We start from the raw sequence: 26,492 nt of genomic DNA on the forward strand, positions 1-26,492 counted from the left end.
AATAAAAACGTAAAACAAAATTGTAACGTGCAAAAATAAATAAATTATTAGTAGATAAAAATGTAGAGGTATTGAAAATCAATACAGCGCGTTTCCATCCGAGCCAAGCCTTGCCGAAGTGCGCAGTGCGCGAGTGCAAATCGTAGAAGTGGCGTGCGCGAGGCAACTGGAGCGAGTGAAATTCACGAGTGCGTCTTGTTGGGGCCGATTGGCCCCGTTTAACCCCATTTTAAAACCCATGTGAAGTTCGCGGTTGCAGAAAGATGGTTGCACTCACAACAATCTGTCTTTACGCTGCAAAAGTGAGCACGAGGGTACGTGTTTATTTCACATTTTCTTTGCGCTACCTGTTTGCAAGCTGTCGAAAACTGCCTGCGCATAACATAGTTTCATTATCGTCACAGTTGTGTGACATGCGCAATTTATTGTAAGTGAATGCACGAAGAGTTTGTGATATGCAGTAAGTCAGTAATTACTTGAGTGAGGCACGCGACGGAAAGCAAACCCGCCTTGTGTGTCCTTCGTAAGGCCCGTAACACCAGATGATTTACAGTAACTCAATTATGTCCACTACGACAATTTTTATTTTTCTCTCGGCTTTTCTAGTTTCAGCCCCTTCTTCATTCCTTCCGCCCATGTGCGGTTCGGGTCCTGAGTCGTTTACGGCACGTAGCAATGTGTTCTGCTAGCAGTGAGGATAATTAACTGAAAAAAAAAAAAAAATACTCCAGACACTTTCCTCTGATTCGGTGCTGTACTTTTCACTGGAGAAATATCAGAGTTACGCCACTGTTTCCATTGATCGGTTACAGCATAAGCGTTGTTATTTCATGCGGCCATCTGAACTGAACTTCGGCTACTGAACTTCGGGGTAGAAGCGCTGCACGGGCTGCTTTCCCCAAACTCGACCCCGACCTCGCTAAACTGTCAATCTGTTGAGCACGTTCACCTGCTCGGCCTTGAGCAGTGACCCTGTATGTGAATAGCCCCATAGTTCCGTGGTGCAAACCAAAAGAATTGCACACTCGTGATTAAACTTTCTGCTATTCCTAGATCTTTAACTGGTTGTTTTTTAGAATTTCTGAATCATAACAATTACATTTTGTTTTTTGATGAAGATTAAAGTGCCTGTTTGCTACTTATAATGTGCTTGAAGACCCAAAGTTGCCTAAATCAATATGCTCTTCTCCAGTGGCATACTTCATAGTGTAGAGATGTGGGCTTGGGAGGCAACGGCAGATAATGAAAGGCAACCTTGGAACAGACAGCTACCTGTTGAGCATTCGAATGAAAGTTCTTTCCCAGTTGTTCCCACAAAATTGAGCAGATGCGGAGTGCCTTTTGGCAGATCCAACACTATGGGCTAGCTGATAGCTGAAACAGCTTGTGGTGCTTGCGTGCTTTAGTAAGTGTGGATGCATGAAAATGATCGATGAGTTAGACATTACAATGCGTGTCTTAATAGACTAGTAGACTGCCACAGCAGTGCAGCCTAGAAGCCTCAGAATGTGCAGTCAAATGCTAGATTTCATGCTTTTTCTTGTATCATTCATTGTAACCTGGTGTGTATGTCAAAAGTTGCTCAGACATAGGACTCTAGGCTATGCTGGATAAACTTTGTCTAAGAAGGAGCTTTCTCTCATTCTGTGTCAACAAAAAAGCAGTGGTGTGGTTTATTTAAACCACTGGAAAAATTCTAATTTTTATTCTTTCATTTCTGAAATGTGCTGGGCAACAGTAAAAAGAAAGAAAGCAGTATATTTGTAATTTTTTGCATGAGGAAAATGCAGTGATATAGGACACCAAAAATAAATAAGCCTTGAGTACTTTTTTCCCAGCCGGCACCATGACCCTGTTCCATTCGTGTAAGTAAGTTTATTATTAACAAATAGCTTGTCACATTCATTGCTTGTCTCCTTAAGCACGCCATATATCACTTATAGAAAAGAATATAAAATCTCAGTACACATACTCAATACGAAGCATAGATTCATTGCTCAAAAAAAGAAAAAAAAAAACGTAACGAATTTTATTGCATGTAATCACCTTACTGCGAGTTCCTTCCCTTTGGGATCAGACACCGAGCGGGTTCTCTTAAAGGATGCATATCCACTCAGTTTCTGCTATCCCGCAAGGCAGAAATCGTGGAAGCATAGCGCCCCAAACACAGTCAGTCGAAATACCGAAATCCGTAAAGAACATATGATCATCAAATGGAACACATGCAATAGAAAACACTCTTACTACATAATGTCCAATTCTAATTCTTTACAGATGAAGAAAGGCAACAGACCATTTAGCTAGTCACCAGTACAAAATGCCAATCACAATAGAAAGCACACCTTCAAGCAGCACAACACACATGCAAAAAACAATAGCAAGGACTTAACGTCAACTGGACATTCTCACAAACCTATTCGTACACTTTGTTTGGCCACTGTAATAGGTGTTATATCCTGATCCTGATCCTCTCACAGTCAAGCATTAAACTACTTGAAGCCATGCAGGCCAAAGCTTTGAGAGTGTGCCTTGGTCTTCCAAAGAACACTTCCACAGTGGGCACTCTGGCGGAGAGCAGACGTCTATCTGCAACAGTGCTGATACCGCAGGAGCTGCTTCGCGCCCAGCTGCGCTTTGCACGTGAACCTACCCACCCGTTTTCAGAAGAAAGTATGACATCACTCTCCCATCTACTGCCTGCGCAATATCAACGCGCAGTACCATCATCTTTCCCACCATGGAGGTTTGCTTCATGGCAAATTTTGACAACTATACCTGGCATCAAAAGAAAAGCCCACACCCCAGGACCCGCATTAAAATACTTTGCCCTTCAGCACATCTCTGCACATTACAGTCATCATTGCCACATCTATACTGATGGCTCTGTCACAGCTATTTCTTCATCCATCGGCGTGTGGATACCAGCAATGCACACTATAATCTCGGCAACACTCAGTCATCGCACTTCAGCTGTGGCTACTAAGTTAACAGCTCTGAGAGAAGCAATATATATATTCTACAACAACACCCTGCAGCATGGGTTATCTTCAGCGATTGTCGCGCTGCACTACAATTGCTTAAATCATCAAGAATTCAGGAAGAGCTCGTCATTGACATAAATAAGCTACACACAGAGGCCTATGACCTGAGTCACAGCATTGTGCTACAGTGGTTACCTGCTCACTGCGGCATCGCGGGCAACGACTTCGCTGATGCCGCTGCAAAAGAACTAAAAGATTCCACAAGGACAATTTCAGTACCATTCTCACGAAGAGATGCAGCAAGACTTGTAGCAACTGAATCATGGCGATTGCAACGCTCTCTGTGGTGTGACCCGAACCATCAATATCGACCTCTACACCGAATAGATCCTTCTTGCGACTTTCGAATTCCTCACAATTTGAACAGGTGGCATCGAAACTGTCTACACCGAATCCGCTTGAATGTGTCATACACAAACTACTTCCTACATAAAATAGGCATAGCGAGCAGGCCTCTGTGCTCTACATGTGATGTGTGTGAAAATTTTGAACATTTGTTAACCTCCTGTCAACGGTTTACTGCACATCGCAGGACACTGCGCAATAATTTAAGCTTACCTAAAGACACAACCTTGCGCCTTGAACATGTCCTGGGTCCTTGGTGCGACGGATCGTCTGCTGCGCGAGCTACCAAGGCCTTACTAACTTTTCTGAAGGACACAGGGTTGATTAATACCCTTTAAATCTCATTTGTGTGTGATTATGTGCGTGTGAAAGTGTGCGACACCGATTCTCTTTTTTTCTCGTTTCTTTCCCCTTCCCCTCCCACACTCTGTCACCTTCATCCCTCAACCCTCATCAGGAGTAGCATGCTAGGCTTTCCACCAGGCAGACATCTCCTGTTGCCATTAAAATATCTCTCTCTCTCTCTCTCTCTCCTGATCCACCGCAAACTTATTGAAGTAAAATGGAATAAAAAATTCCTACGTTCGCTTACCATAGTTTGTGGAGACTGTTGGTACGACATTAGTTTCTATAGTGTGAAGGTTGCGAGTTATTGTATTCTTTGTTTCACATTCACTGTGGAAAAAATGGTTCGTGAGTATAATATTTAACATCAGTTTCCCGAGTGCTGTCTCATGATTTCTGCAATATCTTTACTGTTTGTACTAGTTTTGTAAGCTATTTTTCATGTTACCTTCTTTAATATTGTGTTTAAGACATTGAACTTACATTACGCAGCCCACCCAAATACAGTTGCCCCGTATCTGAGTGTTGATTCCCCAAGTGCTTTATATACGCTTCTGTTTAATGCCACACTGCAGACTGATCCTAATCTGTATACAAGAACAGAAACAGCTCCTAATCGCTTTGATAAGTATTCATTATAGGATGTCCTAGAGAAGTGCCCATCAAAATACAATCCTAGCTACTTCATGTTTTTAGAGATGGTGACTTCAGGACATTTACAGTTTTGGCAGTTGTCACTGTGCATGTAAAGCTTGGATGACAATTTTCCTGTGAGGACTGTGGAAGGAAAAAAACTGGATTTTTTGTTTGTTAAGGTAGATGAAATTGTTATTGAACCATGTTGTTACATTACAGATGTCTTGTTGCAGTGAGCACACCCTTTCAATATATTTAGGTCCAGCCAGGAATAGTGCCATGTCCTCAGCATACTGATACATACTGGAATGTAGATAAGGATGCTAGGATGGATCCTTGTAGAAAACCATATTTATGTGAAGTAAAGCACGGTTAACTGCATTTATTCTAACAGCCTGGTGTCTGTCCTTGAAATAGTCATCGAATCGCTCTGTATGGTCCACGGAATCCCGTCAGATCTAATATTTCAATTACTAAACCATGGTGAATGGTATCGGACACTTTTTGAGGTCCAAGAATAGAGCTAGGATGATTTTGTTACTGTCTATGGCTGTATTCACATTCCCTACAAAATCTTCAAGTAGTGTGGTGGAGCTCTTTCCGCCCTCAAAACCATGCTGAGACTCGGACAAAAGTTGGTGCTTATTACAAAATGTCATCCGTTTATATATTACTTTCTCTAGCGTGCATGCTAGACACGATAGAATGACTGCAGATCTACAATTCACACACTGTTGCTTGTCACAGTCTTTATTAACAGGCCTTATTAATGATACCTTAATTTGACACAGGATTTTACTAGCGCGCATGATTTCTGATAGTATGTGCAATATAACAGCTTTAAGTGTATCATAATTGATGATTTGGTATCTAATTGATGATTGATAATAATTGATGATTAGGTTGGTAGTTATTAGAATGCCTATAGTGTACTTTACTCTGCAATAATGAACTATGGGCCTTATACAGCTCCTCTATAAATGGTATCGAGCACAGCCCGAATGCACCAGTTCAAGCCTGGGCCTGGAGCAGACTTGGTGAAACAACAGAATTTGCGGACACGGGTTGGCCGGAGCCCATGCAGTGTGCTACTTAAAGTGCTAAGCTTAAGAAGTTCACGGTAATCGCTAATCAATACAGCTAAATGCGGTGCAGTGAACAGTAGTTTGTGTCGAGTGTGAGAAAGTTCAGCTATAATAACATCCATACTGGTCCACATGTCTGTCATGGGCAGTGCAAATTCGGACTCACCCTTCAGTCGTGAACTTTGTTTCCCTTGCCTGTTTAGTCTTTTTTTCCTCCTTTATTTTTTTTTTCCTGGCTGCTTTCCTTGCTGCTTCCTTTTTCCTACATGCTGCTTATTGAGTATGTTAACATACTCGTTAAACAGCATTTGTTTAGGCATTCATGCACTGAAATGCCATGCCAGTGCCCCAACTGCTGTGTTACTTGGCACATGAATTCGATCTCAAAAAGGATATTGCTGCTTGTAGATGCTTTCAACCCATGAAGCAGCCGTGTTTGTAATGATAGAAATTTATAATTATGATGTGGCATGGTATGTCTGGAGCGCTTCCTTTCTGTAAGTCTACTATGAAAGCACAAAAATTCAGTTTTCGTGGCAGAGCGTTGTCTGATTCTTTGTTGCCAGCCAAAAGTGAGTACTGGAAGACTTTACTTAGGAATTTTACTGGCTGCTGGCTTAATGGAAAACTGCTTTCTTTGATTGTATCTTTCCACCTTTCTGAAGCAGCACTATGCACGTTTGACAAGCTGCCCATGCTTTTTATCGTGTTTGACTTTGGAAATGCCATAGTCACGTGACGAGAGGTGCATGCATTGCTACAAATTAGGTTTCATTGTGAACTGAATGTCCTTACAGGAGTCGACAAGGCCACTCCGTGATGTCAAGCGTTTCATGGATCGGCTGCGGCTGAACATACAGGGTGGCGCGGGAGGCACGGGACTTCCACGCTATGGCGGGATTGGTGGTGTTGGTGGCAGTGTGTACTTCAAGGCCAGTGACAAAGTGGAGCTAAAGGACATTCTCAGAGAATACCCTGACAAACGCATCAAAGCTGGCAATGGACACAACAGCAAGTTAGTAAAAAATTTAGTAAAGTCCACGCACCAAAAGTAACTTCTTGAAATCACAGTGCCACTATCTGATCACATGGCTTGAGTGCATAGGCACTGCAGCATGTGTAAGTAGCATGCTGAAAGGTGACAGTAGAGACTTCAGACAACATTTGAAAAAATAGTTTGAGTGCACAGACACTGCTCGTGTGTTCATGCATGTGGAACAATATTCAGAACTTGCAGGTTTGCACATAACGCTGTCTGCAGTACCTGTTGTATGCAGTAAAAGTTTGGCTTTTGTTGCTTAGTATTGCATTGTTTTAATTAAAGCTTAACTTTTTACTGAATATTTGATGCTTATTGTTCTCTAGGTATATCATATCCCGAGTGACATATTGAACCGTTTTTGTCACGAGCCCCGAGCTGCAGGGCATGCTTTTTTGGTCAGTTTTTTTTTTACATAATTAAGTGGCTAACATGGCTACTAACCATTAATGTGTCAGTGGATGACTATGCTTGTTCATATTATTTGCTGGATACTTAAGTAAACATTGTTACGAGGCTATCTGCGTGGGCGTTTATAGCTTCCAGCCATGTCATGTTCAGAACTTCATCTCTGAACAGTCTCGTGATAAGAAACACATGGTGTGCTGCCCGACATTTGAAATTTCTGCTTAGCTCTGTGAAACCAGCGTGTGAGAAAAATATATGATGTACGTTTAAAATTTTTAGCCGGCAGCGTGCTGAAACTTGGTATCAAATTGTATAGTTAGGAAAATCTCAAGCATGGATCGCATGCTGCAAAACATAAACTTAGGTTGCAGCTTTGTCGCTTTCCACTGCTTGCTTTTTTGACAAAAACAGGATGGCTGCATTCATGGGCTGTGCAGAGGAGAGCGTTAGGCTAAACATAAAAGTTATTTGTCAAAGTGGGCAGTTAATATGAACATATTTAAAAGTGAATTTAGAAAGCAACCTGCTCTGCTGGCTCAGTGGTTTAGGTGCTCACCTACTGATCCAGAGAACCTGGCTTGAAACCGGATTAGAGGCGAAACACAAAAGGTGTCTGTGTGTTGATTGGCGTCAATGTAGACCACCAACATTTATATCACTAGGAATTCACAAACCCTGGGTAGTATATACCAATCCAAACCACTCTTGTATGGTGTTCCTCATATCTCCTAATCAGGGTGCACACAGGTCCTTGAAAACCTTGAAAACCCTTGAATTTGAAAATTTCGTTTTCAAGGCCCTTGAAAATCCTGGAATTTTTTCTGCTCCTTGAAAATCCTTTAATTCCTAGCGTACTGCATGCAAATGATTATTAATCAGAAAAAAACGCAGTTAAAATATTTGTATTTTCAATAATGGGTGTTTCAGTATCTGCGTTTCAGGTGTAAAAATCAGTTTGTGCTAATATAGCCAACGTTGCAAGACGATTAGCCACATTGGAACCATTCGCTCTGAAGCCAACTTGAGTTGATTCAATCCAATCCGATTTTGGCGCTTTGTTATGGTGGTTGATGGCATTGTATTTTTACATTGGTTCTGCACCCGACTTGTTGTGGCTGAAGCATCCGACTGCAAAGCTAATGCCTGGGAAATGCAAATTTCAAGTCGCGTGGCTTCACAACGACGCTTACAAAGACTGGATTGCACCAGATACGACGAGTGAGCACCGCGCAAGATGCAGGCCTTGCAGCAAGACCTTCGATATAACCACCACGAGCGAGTCGGCGTTAAAGAGCCATATGAAGAGTGCTAAGCATGCTGGTGTCATGAAGGTTGCAGCCAGCAGCTCGGTACGAAAGTGTTTAGTTCCAAGTACGAGCCAAAAGTCAGCCGTCCCGCCTCCTTCGCAATCGGGAAAGCTAGATGATGCTTGCAAGGCACATGAGCTGGTGACGAACACAGAGATTCTGTGGACTTTGAAGGTTGTCACATCGCATTTCTCCTATCGGTCATCATCGGAAGCAGGCCAGCTATTCCAGCGCATGTTCCCGGACAGTGTCGTGGCCAAAGCATTTTCTTGCGGCGAGAAAAAATGTGCCTACGTGACGTGCCATGGTCTGAGGCCCTTCTTTTTATCTGCTTTGCAGCGGGAGATAAAATATTGTGATTACGTGGTACTCTTTGACGAGTCCACGAATGACTATCTCCAGCGGAAACAAATGGAGGTTCACATCCGGTTTTGGAATCCGTCTCACAAGGCGGCAACGAGGTACTATACCTCGGTGTTTATGGGGCACTCTACATCCAGGGACATCCAAGGAAAGCTGCTGAGTGCACTCGAACCTTTCCCTCTTGAGAAGATTCTTCAGATTTCAATGGATGGTCACAATGTTAACATTACGTTACTCAAGAATTTCCAAGAGCACCTGCATCAAGCATACCAAGTTCAATGTCTGAACATTGGGACCTGTGGCCTCCACACCATGCACAATGCCTACAGGGCAGGTGTAACAGCAAGTAAGTGGGGAGTTGACTCTTTGCTCTTCAGTCGAGTGTGCTTTTTCATGGTTCTTCTGCAAGGAAGGAAGACTTCTCAGCAGTTACCGGTCAGGAGACTTTTCCCCTGAACTTTGTTGCACACCGGTTTCACCGGCTTGCACGGTTTCACTCCGGCTTCAGCAGATACGTATGCTGAAAAGGCAAAGGAAGCTTATGATCTGAAGTGAATTGTCAGATCCAATAGCCTGAGGAAGGCTGCACGAAGCAAGACTGAGAAACTGTGTAGCCTCAACGAGAAGATTCAGGAAAAGCGGCAGGAGCTCCCCTGAAGTTGCCATTAGCAGTTTTGCAGAATGGACTGCTATTCGACATCGGTGCAGTGCATTGCAGGGTGTTTTTTAAGATTGAACATTTTTTAATTATTTTGGCTTAATGCAATACTGGCTTTATTATGTTGGCTTAGCACAGCGTTGGCTTAGTGCAATATAAGCTGTTCCTTGAAATGTTTGTTTCTCGATTTTGTTCAGTAAAATTGGTACCTGATATTGAAAACTGCTGCATGTAGCATTGTGTTGAGTCCTTGAAAATACTCCAACTGGGCCTTGAAATTTCTTGAACATCCTTGAATTTGCTGGTTTTGAATCTGTACATACCCTGCATAATTCACTGCAATACGCTAAACCTCACAATTTGCAATTTTGCTTTAAAAAAAGATTTTTCAGACCCATAATTATTTTATTGCCAGCAGCTTGCTGTTGTGTATGCATTTTTTTTCTGTAGACTCATTTTATTTCATGTCTTCGTAATGCTTTAAGATTGTTAGCATCTCTGTGCAGTACTTCCCATATGAACAAATGATAAAGGGGTGAAATTCTCAACCTCCCTTGGTGTTGGAAAGTTGTCGCTGTCACATTGTGATCATCTCAGCTGACTTGCGCATACCTGTATGATGCATAATGCTTAGTTATCTGGAGCATTAAGCATTGAGTTCATTGAGTAATTGTAAGTGCCTCAAGAGATTCTGAATGACATGCGAACTCCGATTTTTTATGAGGTAGTTCATTCAAGGTATTTGTGCTCATCTATTTATTTTTTTCTTGAGTCATTATTGAGCATGTTTCTTCTGCGGCAGATCGACGCAGATCCTTGGCAGCCCTGGCCATGATGTCACTGTGGCAGTACCAGTAGGAGTGTCAGTCTACAATGGCCAGAATCACTTGATTGGTATGTTCACACTCTTTGCTTGCTACTACACTTGGTCTGTGCTCCAGGAATATTGTGCATAATACATGGTTATAGTCATAACAGTATATGATATTTTATGATTAGTTTGTGTTCGGTTGAGGTTCAATTTGTATGGTCTGTGTCCTTTGGTAATGTTCATCATTTAAACACTCGCTGCAAGCGATTTCATCACTGTCTTTATTACAGGAGGTGCTGCAAGAGCACCGTGGAATGGTGACTGTTATGCACATCAATTTTTACATTGTTCAAAGATAGTTTTGGATGTTTCAGGCACTGTATCTTCTCTCGAATATCTGCTGGTGCTATTAAACTAAGACTTCTCATGAACGGGGAGAGGGCTTGATCTGTGCCACCGCCAAACATTTCATTTCTTAATGGGCACAGTTTTACCCGGTAAAGAACGTGTTTGAGGGCCACGCCAGGTCTTACTCAATTCTTGTCCTTGAGTCCATGCCGAACATTTATCGCACCATTCATTACGTCTTAATTTTGATGTAATTGAGAATTTGGCAGTAAAAGTATTGAGATAATTGACACCAAGTTCTAAAAGAAGTTTGCTGAATCGCACTTTTTTTCTCATGTTTACTGGCCGCAGAGTGAAACCTTATCACATGTCAGAAGCTTAGTCTTTGATTGTCATGCTTTAGGATGGCACCAAAAATTCAAAGATTGCTTTTTCTGCTCTATATCACAATTGATTTCAATCACTGTGGGAATCCACAGCCATGTAAGCAATCAGAATTGCATGCACTGCACAGATCTATTCCCTGTTATCCCATGGCTGATGGCTTTGTCATCACCGAGAAGGAAAGATAACCGGTGTGCAATGACTGCACATCAAAGGCTTGTGGGTGCCATGTTTGCAAATGGCAGTGCATCACATAATTCACAGTAGACCTCAGCAGTGCAGTGTCCATGTGGAGTGTTCCTGCTATTTAATCGTTGAAATAAACGCTCACTGCATGCTCCAAAAAACGGCAGAACTAAGCTTCCAGCTCCTGTAGTAATTCTTTGATAAATAGTTCAGTACCACCAAAGTATTTGAGGGACTTTTTGTTGTGCTCCTGCAGCCCTGATTGGACAAGAGTGCTGTATGTTCCACAGTGCTGCTCAGTATCTTTGAGATGAAATATAATCATCAGCGTGGCAGTCACTAATTAGTTCAATTTTAGCTGATGCATGATTGTCTCATTTCAAAATTCGTTTCTTTAGTAGCTTGGACATGTTACAGGGAAAGGTAGGAATAGAAGTTGACAATCTTGTAGTGAACATTTTAGAGAACTCGCCAGAGTGTAGAATGAACTTGAAAGATGCAGAGACACTATTTGGTATGGATGTGTTGGGGCAAAGATTGTGAAATTAATGTTCCTGAATAAGCATGAATTCTGTCTGGCAATTTTGTCTTATATGAAATAGGCAGCGAAGGTGAAAAAGTGCGATTTTTTTCCTTTGGTGAATAAGAAGTCAAAATTTCTGCCCCTGTTTCTACCCCATTGTTGAGCGTCAGTAAGATACAGAAACAGAGCACAAATGAGGAGGCTAACCAAAAAGGAGCAACTTAAGTTGAGGATAACAGAGAGAGCTATGCAGCAGAAAATAATGATAGGTGTAACATTAAGAATGGGAAGCGTGAAAAGTGGGTCCGGCAGAAAACGAGATCTAATGGCATTCTAGTCGAAAGCAAGAAGAAATAGACCTGGGCAGGGCATGTAATGTGGAGGCGGAATATCTGATGGTCTGTAATAGTAATAGGCTGTGTCCACAGTGTTCACAGGGGCCATATTTAGGTGAATTGTAAATTTTTGGACCTTTCTGATCTGTGCGGAATGTTTTTGTTTTTGTAAGCATCTATATGTGATAATATGTTTGCCACTTTGTACCTGACTTCACCGTAAAGTTTTAACGTATCTCCAGTTGTTAGAATACACCAGAAAGAAATGCGATGGTGACCTATTTCTTGTGCTCCATACACCAGGTGACCTGATCAAACCCAACGAACGGATCCTGGTTGTACGGGGAGGCATGGGGGGCAACCCCCAAAACCAGTACCACGGTCAGAAAGGACAATCTGATAACATAACCCTCAGCCTCAAGCTCATTGCTGACGTGGGCTTTGTGGGGTGAGAACATTCTTGCTTGCATGACTCAGTTTAAAATAGACGATGACCATCATACACCAATATGCTCCTCCCAGTGCTGTTGCAGCAAGATGGCAGTTTGCAACAATTGACACCAGCCCCACCTTTCTCAGTGCAGATTATGAAGTGACTGCACGATACATAAAATTATCACAGAGAGGCTGTTGTCCATTTTGTGTTGTTGAATGTTCGAGAGTGGATCTCGACTAACGAAACCAGACAGCTGCTCATCACAGCATCTCCACATGTGAGCAGAATAGCCAATCCGGTCAGCAGCGGTTTTAGATATGCCTGATTTGCTAATTACTAATTAGCAAAAAGAAATTATCTATGTTATTATTAGTTCCAGCACAAAATTTTTAATGTAAAAGTCGCACAGCAGGTGAGTGAAATGCATGCCAGCGTTGGCTGATATATGTTTTTCTTTCCTGTCCTTTGTCTTGAATGTGCTGGATGGTTTGCACCATGAAGCTTTCTTGCTAGCCAGACTAGTGATTTTAAGTCTTCATTGCCAGCTGTCAGAAAAGAGGAAGCTTTGTGTAGTAAGGCTAGAGTTGTAGAAGGGCTGTCATCTTGCTGCACTGAATTCACACTCTCATTTGGGCATGTGTGTGGTGTCCATTTCTTTTATTTCTCTATCTCCTTGTTCCCCTTCACCAGTTTTCCTAATGCTGGCAAATCAACACTCCTGAGGGCTCTGTCAAGGGCTGCACCCAAGGTTGCCAACTACCCCTGTATGTACTGGCTTTCAAGTTTTGAATTTGGCTGAGTGCAACTGCGACTTTCCATTCTGGTTGCTTGCAGGGTATCACACTTGTGCTCATGTTGAGGTCGAATGTTGTTTTCGCTGAGTGCCTTGCTAACACTTACTTTGCGAACATATCCTAGCTGTAGTTGATTGGCCGTATCATAGCTGATGGTCCTTTTGTGTACAGAAGAGAAAATGGCAGTTCGTTTTTACCAGGGTTCAGTTAAAATGGCATTTCTTTTCAGCTGACAGCAGCAACTATACTTTGTAATCGTCAACAGAATGGATAATATCTGAGAGATATGCCCCTTGTGTATTGATGGTATGCTTCTTGCTGTTAATGCATAGCTTTGAGAGTCTGCCTGGCAGGAAGTAGCATAAATTTGGTGTTTGTTTGTTTCTTTTTATTTTCAGTTACAACAATCAGCCCAAACATTGGGATCATGGAGTATGCAGATCACAGACAGGTAGGCAGCGTCCTTCTAGCTGCTAGCTGCATAGTTGCTGTCTACATGCATGTCAAATCACTTACTTATTGACACATGTTATTGTCACGTTCATGTGGTGCTCATCTTATAATTGGACTGTGAAATTGTGAGAAACTTAACAGTGTACATATTGAAGAAACGACTCTTTTTAGGCTTCATTATTGATTGAAGAGTTTGGAAGCATCATTTTCACGCAGCAAAGGACGACATGATGAGCAGACATATTTAGCTGTAGTCGTAGCCGGTGGATAATTTTTGCCTAAAGAGCTTGGCGGAAATATTCTTGGCATTTTAATTCTCTATGTAATGGCATCCCTAACAATCAACAGGAAATAATTTTGTAGCGAGAGCTACATTGGTCACAATCTCACCATTTCACCGTGCCTGTCCGTGAGAAAAGAAAAAAAAGAAGACAGATAACTCGGTAGTTGGTAGAGGCGAACGGCAACAGCGAGTTGCTTGGACAGAAAGTTTGTTTGAACATTGTGACGGTAGTGTGCCCTGAAGTTCAACGTAGAGATGATGTCATACCACCAGAAGTCTTCCATGCCCGAATGAGAATGGTCAACGACGAGAGGCAAAGGGTGCTCATGCGTGAAGCGATTCCCCTATGGCACAAATAAAGCTGAAACTACTATGTGCAAAAGCCATGTCTTTACTTTCAAGCTAAACCTAAGCTTAGTAATGCAGATCGCTCTCGCGTAGCTCCAGGTTTAACCACAAGTTAAGCCATAGCAAATTTTTTTTCATGGCTTTTAAACTTGAGTTTTGTGTGCGTTACATTTTTCAGAGTGCTGATTGCAAATGGGCTGGTAGAGTTTGCGTAATTCCTCAAATAGCGCAGAAATTTCAAGTACGAAATTTCAAAGCTTTCAGTCTATAAATATAAAGCAAGCACATTTCTTTAGTGTTACTGTAGAAGCGACATTTAGATTGTTGAAAGCATGCTTATTTTTGTTTCAGACGGAACGAGGTGAAGGTGTTTTGTTTACCTGCCCACAATTTTTTCTTCTGAAATAGATTATCACATTGTGGGGTGCCATCTTATTTGTTTTGACTCACCAGAAATTATAGGTTTTATTTAGGTCTTTTACGGTATAACTTTTTGGAACAGGTGCAGGTATCACAAGAAATGGTTTTAGCCGTTTCAGGGCTTTTGCTCTACATATACAGCGGCAGACTTTCATCCCACAGTGTTTCTCCCATACGGGAATGGTGTTCCATTTCAAATTGTTCACTCTACTCAAGATATGTGCTCGTCGAAGTATGCTACCACCTCACAGGACTTGCAAGAAGCATTAGAAAATTAGTCATGCTACGTTTTAGTGGAGAAAAAGAGAACCGATTTCAACCAGCAGTGTTTCATGCTGCTAACAGTGATACGCTTTCGTGGTTTCAATACCTCTACATGATTGCTGCGAAGCTGCGCGAAATTTGATTTTTATCTTTTTTGGCACTCTCTTGCAGAGGCCCACGGAAGTTTATTTCTATATTTTATCGCAGGTGCTCACGGGGCATTTTCGTTCCCCTGGTTTACAGAGTTGCTGTCACAAAATCGCTGTCTGTGTTTTCTTTCAGATTTTACTCATTCTTTTTATTCACAATCTGCAGTAAACTGATTTGACCTTATGAGGAAGTTGCTTTCAAAAATACTTGAAGGCAAAGAGGGAACTTCAGTGGTCAGTGTTATGTAAGAGATTATGACGAACAAGTTATAGCCAATTCACATTATCCCTGTTCTTTTTGGCACTTGGCTTTGTGTTGTCATGTATCTTTGATTCACTTTTGCAACCTAATTTCGAAAACTTTGCAAAGGTATGGGGCAGTTTTTTTGTACTCTGTCTATTGGTGAATGTGGTATGTAATTATGTGTCACTAAGGTGCAAAAAACAAAACAAAAAGAACAATTTGAGGTAGCGTGGATGCATTCTTTTCCCACCTCCGCATTCCCTGACCTCGTGACGGGCTGCCGTGACGCAGATCTCCCTGGCCGACCTGCCAGGGCTCATCGAAGGTGCCCACCGCAACTTTGGCTTGGGCCACAAGTTTCTGAAGCACGTGGAGCGAACAAGCATGCTGCTCTTCATTGTTGACGTCAACGGATTCCGCCTCAGCGAGTCTACCGCTCATAGGAGTGCGTACGAGACTGTCATGTCCCTCAACAAGGTTAGACTCTTTCTTTCTAAAGTGCCTTCTTCAGTTCACTTCGCCTTTTGCCTCCTGCATTGATTGCATTCACTACTAGCTAAACAAATTTTTCATTGTGCAAAAATCTGTCTACGTTTTACTTGCGAGATTGTTTTCATGATCAAGGACATATTTTTAGAAATTATTTTTAGTTATTCCATTAAAGTTATTGAGGAAGAGTTCCTAAAAGCAGTTTAGGAATATTCTGAACCATAGGATGAGCTTCCAAAGCAGAAGCAGAACTTAGAGCAGATGCTCGTCCTGTACACTACGGCATTTGCTGGTAGCTCCCTGATGATGTGGCAAAGAAACTTAGTATGGCCACTCATGCATGTCAAATAAGGCCCTCATAGTAGTCATTGTACTGAGTTGTACTCGAACCTGCGAGGTAAGAAAAGAACAAACCTGGACAGAGCGTGGCCATCAAGGCCAGCGGGAAGCTCTTGCAGATCAAAAGGAGAATACTTTTGCCGGATGAAGTTGCCTTAATTGTAACAAAGTCACAGTACAGAACAGAGAACCCTTGCATGCCTGTGAGCCCTCTCGTTTCACTAGAGAAACACTGAAATTCTGAATGCACTTTCCAGTTTGTGAGCACTGTCAGATATCTCCTGAAAAAAGTGCTTGCATGTGCAAAAAGAGTTTTTGTGAAAAGCTTCTCGTGGAACCGCATTTGCATTGCGATTGCCAGCATTATCACCAACGGCTACACTAAGGCCATTAGCATCATCAGATAAGCAGCCGATAAAAGCCAAAGTGGTCGTGGCTTGTTTACTGGGCTGATAGTGTTTTATAGAAGTCTCTGCAATGGCAAATGCAATGTTCTTTCCATGAGGCTTTCAAAGCAGTTACTGGGGCGTTGGCGTAAACCGCAAAGCCCCTGCTGCAAAAGGACTGTTTGTACTCTTCGTGAGATTTAAAATTTGAGGCAAATGCAGCCCCCCCCCCCTTGTTTTGAGAAAAACCTTCCAATTCTTGATATTGCCGGTTGGCAGGTATGCCTTTTTCTTGGTGGGCTGGGGTGGTTCTTAACTTTACATGCCTTTAGGGCAGTGTGTTTATTAAAGTGACAGAGAAGGACAAGTGGCAGAACAGATGCATTTAGGAGATGTACTGGAACACAAGCAGATTATCACTTCGTAGAGGTATGATTCAACAGTTTAGCTACTTGGTTAAAGATATGGAAATTGCACATGTCAGTGAAGTTTATATGCCTCAGCTTAGCATCATTTGCCAAGGAAAAGCATTTTGCACAAATCAACATCTGTATTTTATGTGTGCAGAAGGTAAACCATTCTTTCGAGGTTGGTGTTTATTGCCTGGCTTTACTGAGTGCTGTCTATTAACTCTTCAGGAGTTGGAGCTGTATAAAGAGGACCTCCTGACAAAGCCAGCCATTTTGGCCGTGAACAAGATGGACATAGAGGGTGCCATGGACAAGTACGAAGAGCTCCTGGAAAAGCTTGAGAAACAAGAGGGTGAGTGAATAGACTGTTTAACCCCTCCTTCCTTCCTTCTTTCTTATTTTTTTTTCTTGTTTTGTCAAGAGCTTTGTGTAAAGTGGTTTTTATCAATCACCCTTCGGCCTCTATGGGAAAGGCTTGCTGTATAATTCACCTTGCTAACGACAGCGTCATGGGGCACCATTTCTTTTGTATCTTGGGTGCAGTGGCTGCAATAAGAAAAGATGTAGCTACTTGTAGCCACACATTGTGTACCGCAACTGTATGCACCTTATGGAGTGCTTCTCTAAGCTAAACCGGTGAATTCTTCAAACTGAAAGCGCAAGTAAAAAATGGCGTTTGGTTGGCAGTATCATTTTTTATCACATCTGTTTGTGGTGCATGCCTAACACGGATCGAAAGGACTCGTGTTTGCGCATCACCTGCATCACCTGTGGTGATTGCGAAGTGAATCAAGCCGTTGTCCCAGTGTTGGCACCGGTGGTGTCGTCTGGTGTTGTTTGTAGTATATCTGCCATAGAGATTCGGTGAAGGAAAGGAGGTGGGCAGAGTTTCTTTATGGAAGGTCTGAAAGTGCTTTCCGAACTGTTTTATCAATAATAATCACCAAAACTTAGTTTGGCCAAAAACTACTAAATTTAACAAGTTTCCTTTGTGTATCTGTATAAATCTTTTTGAGCTTGGACCACGACAAGATGGCACCACCGGTATACTGTGCTAGAATACTTGGAGGTATGCCATCTCTGGATGGAGAGCAGATCATTTCAGGGATGAAAGCTACAGGCGGCACGAGAGGGCGCTATGTGTAAGAGGAGTGCTATGAGCGCTAAATCGATCAGTCACAACAATTTGTGATTTGACATAAGCTTTGACAATTGACGCTGCCAGCAGAGTGCCAAATAATGATACATCATGCTTCATTGCATGAGCGACCACTGTTATTGCAGCACACTACACAATGCACCTCATCTTTCTGGTCCCATTATCTTTCTGCTGTTCTCTTCATCTCATACGCAACTGCTGCATGCCACCAAAACTTTGAAACTCGGGATGACCATTGGCAGAAAACGAGTTGCACAGGCACAGCAAATTAACCAGCTCAACTTAAGCCGACGTGAAGCAATTTGTGCTGGAAGCTTCGATCATCATTTGCTGCATCCCCAATGGGCTAATCCAATGGTCTCTGGGAAAGAGGGGGGGGGGGGGGTGGGGGCATTGTGGTACGGCGTGGCCACATCTGTTTGTAAGTGCATTCGAGATCAATATCTTCGGTCTCTTTCTTCTTCACACACACTGAAAAAGGTTAGCATCGTTCCAGGAACAATGCAGAACATAGTGGTGGATTAAGATGACGCAGTAAATGATCAAGCACTGATGAGCGCACTATGCACTACAATAAAACACAGCTGCTGGAGGTAATTTATCTGCCAAGGCATCATCTGTAAACTGCTTCGCTCATGTAATACAGTGCAGTCCACTTATAACGATATTGAGAAAACCGGAAAAACTGCAGGACATCCCTACCGTAGTCACTGTAGACGATATGGATATTTGATTTCATCTGATCGAACTAGGCTGCTACAGAAACAAATGAAATAGGAAAGGGCTAAATTTGCATGCGGGATTCAATTTGACACATAGAAAATGTTAGCCTACTGGCATTTTGGGTCTGTGATTATGCTCTTAAGTTTCCTTCGAGCTGCTTCGCTTAGTTGTGTGCACTTTTGGCTGCACCCAACATTTGAGTCATACGCTTGTTATACCCAAGAGCTGCACTTTTGACTTGAAAATTATCTCTGCCTCGGGAACAACTTCAATAATGCGGAAGGCTTGAAAAGTTGTGGAATATTAATGATAAAAAGCAGTGCTCAATGCATTCCAACTCCCCTTCTGCTATGAGCAGCCTCGGTGTTACCTTTTGGTGGTTGTGAGAATAATAACCAGGTGAGCTGTTAGCACTGTGGGGGTCAATACTAGACGTGGATGGGAAAGTGAAGAGATAGCATTTTCATACTAGTACTGACCTGGGTGAAAGTACTACATACCTGCAAGGGCTGTGGCTGTGACAGGATCTGTTATGTCGCTTCAAGCTAGTTTGGTGGTCTGGTCAAAGGAAAAATGAAAAAGAAAACACTTGACCCGCTGCTAAAGCAGCTTTACCTTGTGCTCTTGTCTTATCACATTCAGTGGCACTCTGAGCCCAAGAACATGCATTTGCAGATGTTTCAATGGCATTACATTTGTGTTGTCCATCGTATTTGACTGAAAATAGTATGTGAATATACTACAGTAAAAGCTCGTTAATTCAAATTCCACGGGGCCGCCAGGCCAGTACGAATTAACCAAAATTCGAACTAATGAAAGTGAGCAAAAATGAAGGCGTTTGATGCCCGGAGGGCACGAAAAACATTTATTTAGCAAAAAAGTCTGTTATCATCTTCTGCTTCTTCTCTCTGAGGGCTACCGTACTCACTCGGTCTTCTAGCATGCGAATGCGACGCAGGGAGTCTTCTTCCCCCTCTTCAAAGCTGAAGAAAAGGCGCGCGACATTCAGCGCTCCCATAACTTCTTCCGCGGATGGACGCACGGGCTCTTGCTCCTCGTCGTCGTCCTCGTCTTCTGCCTCTTCTGGGACAGACTGCTCCCCAACAATTTCAGCGACAATGTCCTCATCACTTAGGGCACCGCACACTGCTGCATCGCTGTCTACTCCAACGTAATCATCAAAACTGACGTCCTGCAGCACAGCACGCACAGCCGCAGGCAGAGGCTCCGGACTCCCATCGTTGCCACTTTCTTTCATACTTCCGGCAGCAAAGCCACAGTGGTGGGAGCAGTTTGCAATTGTGGACGGCGTGACCTGCTCCCATGCACGCACCAACATGTGCATTGCTGTGAGCAATGTGATGGTGCTGGTCTTCTGGTTTCCAGTGCACAGTCATGCGCTCGATCATGTGGCGCCTATAGAAACATTTGATGTTTCTGATCACCCCCTGATCCATCGGCTGCAAGGCCGCAGTCGTGTTGGCGGGCAAAAAGACGAGCCTTGTGGCTTTCAGCTCGGCGTCGACTTTGTGTGCCGAGCAGTTATCCACAATGAGGAGAACTTGACGCTTCCCTAGCTCCATCCTCCGATCGAATTTCAAGAGCCATTTTTTAAACAATTCGCCCGTCATCCACGCCTTGCTGTTGGCGGAGTATTCCGTCGGCAGCGTCCTAATGTTCTTGAAACATCTAGGCTTATGTGCCTTGCCGACAACAAAAAGAGGGACCTTCTCCGTCCCGGTCATATTAGCGGTGACCAGAACAGTAATCCGCTCTTTGCTTCACTTCGCACAGTATTTCCCACGCGAACACATCTCGCGGACACAAGCTCACAACAAGCGGCGTGCAAAACGAGGGCTCACGAAATGCAACACGAAACCGTGGTCGATAACACTAAAACGTCGTTCCTCGAAGGAGTCGCGGCAGGAAAGACTGTTTAGTACTTGTTCCAGCACCCTAGCGGCGCCCCGATGGTTGTGCCATCTATCGTTCTGCCGTGAAAGCTTCCAACGATGGTTTTTAACAGCGCCGCTTGGCGGCGCGCAGTTCGAATTATGGGTGGCGGCGCCAATTTTTGAGTGAATTAACGAGCTGTTACGCGCATAGACTTCTATGCACTGCGGACCGGACCACGATGACTATTTCGAATTATCCAAAATTTCGAATTAACGACTTGTGAATTAACGAGCTTTCACTGTATATATGTGACGAAATATTTAGAGACATTCACTTTCTGAAATGCCTTGAACTGACTGCAAAACAATCATGTATGCTTAGAATAATCTGTGTGGCTCGAGGGAGATCATTATGCACTGTCAGTTTGCTTTGTTTCTTTCTTCAAATATTTTGTTTTATCACTTTATTATTGCCTCTCAGGCAGTCCCTAAATGAGCCAACTGTAGTGTTGAGAAGCCTGGTCTTCTTTCTGTATAAGAATGGTAGTAAAATAGCAAAGGGAAATTAATGTCCCTGTCAGAGATGTCGAGAGGGTGACCAAGCATTGTTTGTGGAAGCGCCTGTTAGTATCGCAAGTTTTGCCAGATATGTTATTCTTGAATATAGGTTTTCTTTATTTGCCAGAATGAAGCTGCTCTCAGTAATTCTACTGTTGAGGTATTTGGTCGGCTTTATATGGATGCCCAATGTCATGAGCGGATGTAGTATTGAACAGCTATTTGACAGGCAAGACAGTAAAGAGATGTTCACAAAGAAATGCAGAGAGAATTCATGTTACAAAGTGATTGTTCATTTTGCTGGGTTCTTGAATTTCAGTGTCCTCATTAGATGAAGACATCAGGCCAACGAGCATTATAAACTTTGATGAAATCATTCCCATCATAGCAAGGGATGCCAAGAACACGATGCAAGTGAAGCAGAAGATTCGTACATTCATCGACCTTCACGTTGAGCAACAGAGGAAGAGAGAAGAAATTTCCTTTGCACGGAAAACAGAAGACCATGGCTTGATTTGATAGTTTGTAGGAATAAAAATTGTGTATATAAGTATACGTTGTGTTGACTAGCATTTACAGCACTATTGAAAAAATAACACTGATACTTCCTCAGCTATGTTTTTATGAGGCTGCCAGTGTGTAATGCAATGGCTGCAATTTCGATAACATAGTAATTTCTATTCAGTGCAAGGTGCGCTTCCCAGGCGAATGCAAAACATGGATTTATGCTTGGTAGCTAGTACATAATAAGCAAATGGTATTCCACAAACAACCAGCACATTTAATGTGTAGGAGCTAATCAACATGTTTTTCATGCTCATGATGAACTCTTGCATTGGTAATGCTCTCAACTACAACCATTCCAGTTGCATATAAAGCTAGTACTGTGATGTGTGCACACAGCAGATGCCCATTGTTGACTTTCGCTTTAGAGGTGGTGACTCCCACAGAGGCTACATGAAAACGTTTTGAAGAATTAAAACTCGACCCTGGTTACAAAACACTGTCACTGTCCCCGGAATTCCCCGCTTCTCCCATGGGTGTAGGACAACAAACCCGAAGTCCTCAGCTTCAGCGTGCAATTTGAGCAGTCGTGACGTGACGCCTTCGGCTTCACTGAGATGATTGGCGGCGCTTGTTACCAGATCCCTTGTTGTGGCTGCCGTGTTTCATGCCAGATGATGCTCACCACGCTCTGGCTAGCTGCGGCAGATGCTACGTGATGTATGACTGGCTTATGGGGACCAAGTGAAGCGTGCAGCCGTTCGGTTTCGGAAGTTCAAACAAACTCCTTGCCAACAAAGATCCACTTGGTGCAGGTTCCAAGTAGTGTAAACAACGCCAACGACCAGCAAGGTCATTGTCATCGGCAATCTGGGAGCCTTCCCATTCCCAACCTAAAACTGGAGGACCAGTGAGACTGTTGGCTAAGACAAGTTCTGAACCCAAAGATATCCTGCGTGCAGCGATGTAGCTTGAGGGATGTCTGTCATGGCCATTGTTTTATTCAAGCTGCCATTGACCATGTACTTCTACATGCAGAGATTCTGGGCCTAGAGATTTCTGCAGACCCCTGCTTGCTGAATTGTATTTTAGATGAAGACAACGCCACCCTTCCTGTCTGTAACTCCATAGTGTTAAGAACTTAAGTGACTCCCAGCAGCCACAAGACAGTTGCAGATGATACATGGTGAGCAGACTGTTGTTTCTGAAAGCAGCTAAAGTTCAGGAATAAATGTTTTTGTTTAAGCGACCCAGCTTGAATCGGAGCTCAGCAACTTTAATACTAATGATTGGTTGATGGGAAAGGAAAGGCGCTGTATCGATCACACTTTTTCTATGGAGAACCGACCCGCGCCCTAAGGGAAAGGAAGAAAGTTGGAGTGAAAGCGGAAAGAGGTGGGTAGTAGATAGCTTTGGAGTAATTTTTTTACCACTTGGGGATCTAATGTGCACTGTCAAAGAGAATGACACCTCTGTTTCCCCTCCATCGAAACAAGCCGCTGGAGATCAGGTACATTAGTGACAACGGTGGTGGTGCATCAGTTTAAGTTTGCAAATTCATACTATGGCCGTCACTTTGCTACTTACAGGTGCGTTCAAATATGTAAATTAAATTTGTTTACAAGAAAGGAAATGTGCAATATCTGTTGCACTCCATGGAAACTTGAACCAAGGCTTAATGGAAGGGAAGGTGGGAGTGAAAATGGAAAGAAAAAGATGCTATAGTGGAGGGCTTGGGAGTAATTTAGCCCACTTGGGGACAAACGGGCACTGACGTCGCACAGCACACAGACGCTTCTCCGTTTCACCTCCATCGAAATGCAGCCACCGGCGGGCGGGCTCGATCCCGCTTCTTTGTACCCTGGTACTTCAGTTCAGTAGCCGGGCGTCTAAGAACGGCCGCAGCAGCCGTTTTAGCGCGATAATGTAGGCCCCATATCGCAGAAAAGGCGTTCTCTGTAATGCGAAAGTCGGCAAGGAAGCAAAGAAATAAAAATTAGAAGAGTTCAACGCTGCTGAACCGAATATTGAGCGAAAGCAATAGCTGCGGGTGACCGAGCATTCTTCTAATTCTTCTCCTTCTTCTTCCCCAGCCCACACATAAAGCCCCGCTTTAACCAAGCCGTATCAATGTGCCTTAGTGACCTAGAGGGGTAACGAAATGCCAAGGTCCTGGCAGGCTGATTCTAACATAAGCGTCTCGTGAAAAGAGAGACCCAAGTTGGCAGCTCCTGCCAGCCCACATATAAAGCCCCTAACCAAGCCGTATGAACGTGCCTTATTGAGCTCTAGGAGTAACTCGAATGCCAGGGTCCTGGCAGGCTGCTTCTGGCATAACCGTCCCATGTGAAGTGAGAGACCCAAGTTGGCAGCTCCTGCCAGCTTGGCGTCGTCTACGGGGGTCGTCTAAAGGTAAACGGTGGGCACCGCAATAAAAATGGTTCCAAACGTACAGGGCGCTGAACTTCGGTCCTTCAGGTTTCGAGACGAGCGCGCAACCAATACACCACTGGACTATTTTTTGCTTTTATTGCCTGGCTTTGACATGTATTTCACCAAAACAAAGTCAACAAAAATCAAACAAAACACTATTTACATACGCTATTTACACAAAACCTGATCAGGCAGCATGAAATGGGCTTCATCACACTAAAATTCACTCATACACAAGAAAAGCTCTAGTCTTGAGAGCCACTCGGGAGGTCTTGCTGCAGCTTTCTGAATTGCCAAAAACCTGTCGACGCTTTCCCGAAAATAAATTTGGGCAGGCCGTGCGTCTTTATCACGATGGTAAAGAGCCATTCTTGAGCGCCATATACAGTGGAAGCCCATGAGGTTAATTAAATCAAATGGTACTCCACTGTAACTTTCTATGTACCGGATACCATGCGGGTCTAGCGAAAAATCTTATTAGCGTTCTTTAGAATACATCCCGAGACACAAGGTGAGTCTAGTGCTGGTTTTCCAGCGTAAGAGGCTTGTTCGATTTTAGTACAAATATTACTTTGCCGTGTCGCCAGGACGGGAGGGTGCCCTCCGCCCAGCATTTGTTTACTTAGTCTGTAATCTGGATGTCTGATTTGTTATCTAGATTGCGGGGTATAGAATTGGATATTTTGGCAAGTCTCGTGCTGAATTGGTGCAGAGAGTCAGGAGGGCCACTCTTCCAAAATTCAACCCCTTCGTAACAGTGTGAAATCATGGTATATTGTTTCTGGCTTCCTGCATATTAAACGGGGCGATCGCCAGGGTGTAAATAATCCAAAACTGTTTGCCGGCAACGTTCTGTTTTGCAGTTAAAAATGGAGGTGTTTGTTACTGGCAGGACCTGCATTCTTTTTACACACCCCGCCGGGGTGGCGCAGGGATTACGGCGCTCGACTACTGTTCCCAAGGACGCGGGATCGAATCCCGGCCTTGGCGGCTGCTTTTCGATGGAGGCAAAAAGTGCACGTTAAAGAACCTCAGGTGGTCGAAATTTCCGGAGTCCTCCACTACAGCATCTCTCAAAGCCTGAGTTGCTTTGGGACGTTAAACCCCACATACCAAACCTTCATAAAACATCTGCGCCTGGGCCTCCACTGTACGTTGCCACATTCGTCTATTATCAGCTTTTCTTTGCGACTGTGGTAACTAACTGCTACAAATACGGAACATAATTATGTCAGAAAATACATTACCGCTCATTTCGCGCTTTGCTTGCATGCAACTTTAGCGCCAGCATGCGGCACCCGCTTGAAACCCGCGATCGTACTCCGCTGCCTCATAAAATTGCGCCCAAACAATATAAAATGTAAGGTTTTGTCGTGTAAATGGATGCGGAACGGACCAGTTTCTTGAACTACATCTGCGATGGATACGCTGCCATCTAAACAGTCTTAAACGTTCGTATGAATCGTTTTCTACGAGTGCGGATGGCGCACCCATATGTCTGGTCCTCGGCGACGGGGCCGGCCAAGTGAAGTCGAAGAGAGCTAGGCGTGCAGAGGCGATGAGGGTTAGGCGGCGCGAAAAGGCTGAGATGGGGCACGAGGGGAAGGCAATGTGACAGAGACGAGCCGTAGACGCGGACTAATACTGATAATAATTGGTTCACAGGAAAGGAAAGATGCAGTATCTGTCACACTTGTTCTGTGGACACCTGAACCGCGCCGTAAGGGAAAGGAGGAAGGTGGGAGTGAAAGCGGAAAGAAAAGGGTGCCATAGTGGAGGACTCCGGAGTAATTTCTACCACCTGGAGATAACGTGCACTGGCTGGGACAGGTAGGTCACCGCCGCTTGCGGCGGGGGCTAGCCTGCCACCGAATGTTTATCTGTTATAGGCCGTCATTGCACCTGCCACCGCTTCGGTGGTGGACGACGGCTGTTGTTGCGGCGCGCGTCTTTCACTCCCCCTTCCTTTTCTTCTCTATTTTCTCTTCTGTTCACACGAGGCAGCGGAGGTGGCTCAGCTACAGAGCCAGTAGCAGGCCCGTGCATTTTCTTTTCCTTCCTACAGCCCCAACAACAACAACTGTCATCGCACAGCATACGGACCACTTCGTTTCGCCTCCATCGAAACGCAGCCGGCGGCGGTCGGGATCGAACCCGGCTACTCCGTGTCCTGGAGGCCACGAACAGCAGCCGGAAAGCCACCCACGGAATGGCGGCAACATAATTTTTTTTTTGGCCTTCATTAAATAAAGTTTTTACCACCACCACAGTAGTCAGGTGTCTTACCACTGCACCACCGTGGCGGGGCACGGATAATAATAATAATAATAATAATAATAATAATAATAATAACAATAATAATAATAATAATAATAATAATAATAATAATAA

The 26,492-nt window shown here is 43.6% G+C and overlaps 1 protein-coding gene across 1 annotated transcript; it reads left to right on the plus strand.

Annotated features, from left to right (window-relative positions):
• The first annotated feature begins 113 nt into the window (after positions 1–113).
• On the plus strand, positions 114–21,717 carry LOC146199774 (GTP-binding protein 10). The gene is made up of 9 exons (XM_084595248.1): positions 114–314; positions 6,250–6,467; positions 10,030–10,121; positions 12,118–12,262; positions 12,941–13,014; positions 13,443–13,495; positions 15,497–15,682; positions 17,058–17,181; positions 21,484–21,717. The coding sequence occupies exons 1-9, from the start codon at positions 264–266 to the stop codon at positions 21,681–21,683; spliced, it is 1,143 nt and encodes a 380-aa protein (XP_084451374.1). The 5' UTR covers positions 114–263; the 3' UTR covers positions 21,684–21,717.
• Positions 21,718–26,492: the final 4,775 nt, after the last annotated feature.

The sequence above is a fragment of the Amblyomma maculatum genome, chromosome 2, assembly GCF_055883805.1.
Source record: "Amblyomma maculatum isolate TAMU_Amacu chromosome 2, ASM5588380v1, whole genome shotgun sequence".
In the NCBI taxonomy this organism is placed as follows: Eukaryota; Metazoa; Arthropoda; class Arachnida; order Ixodida; family Ixodidae; genus Amblyomma; species Amblyomma maculatum.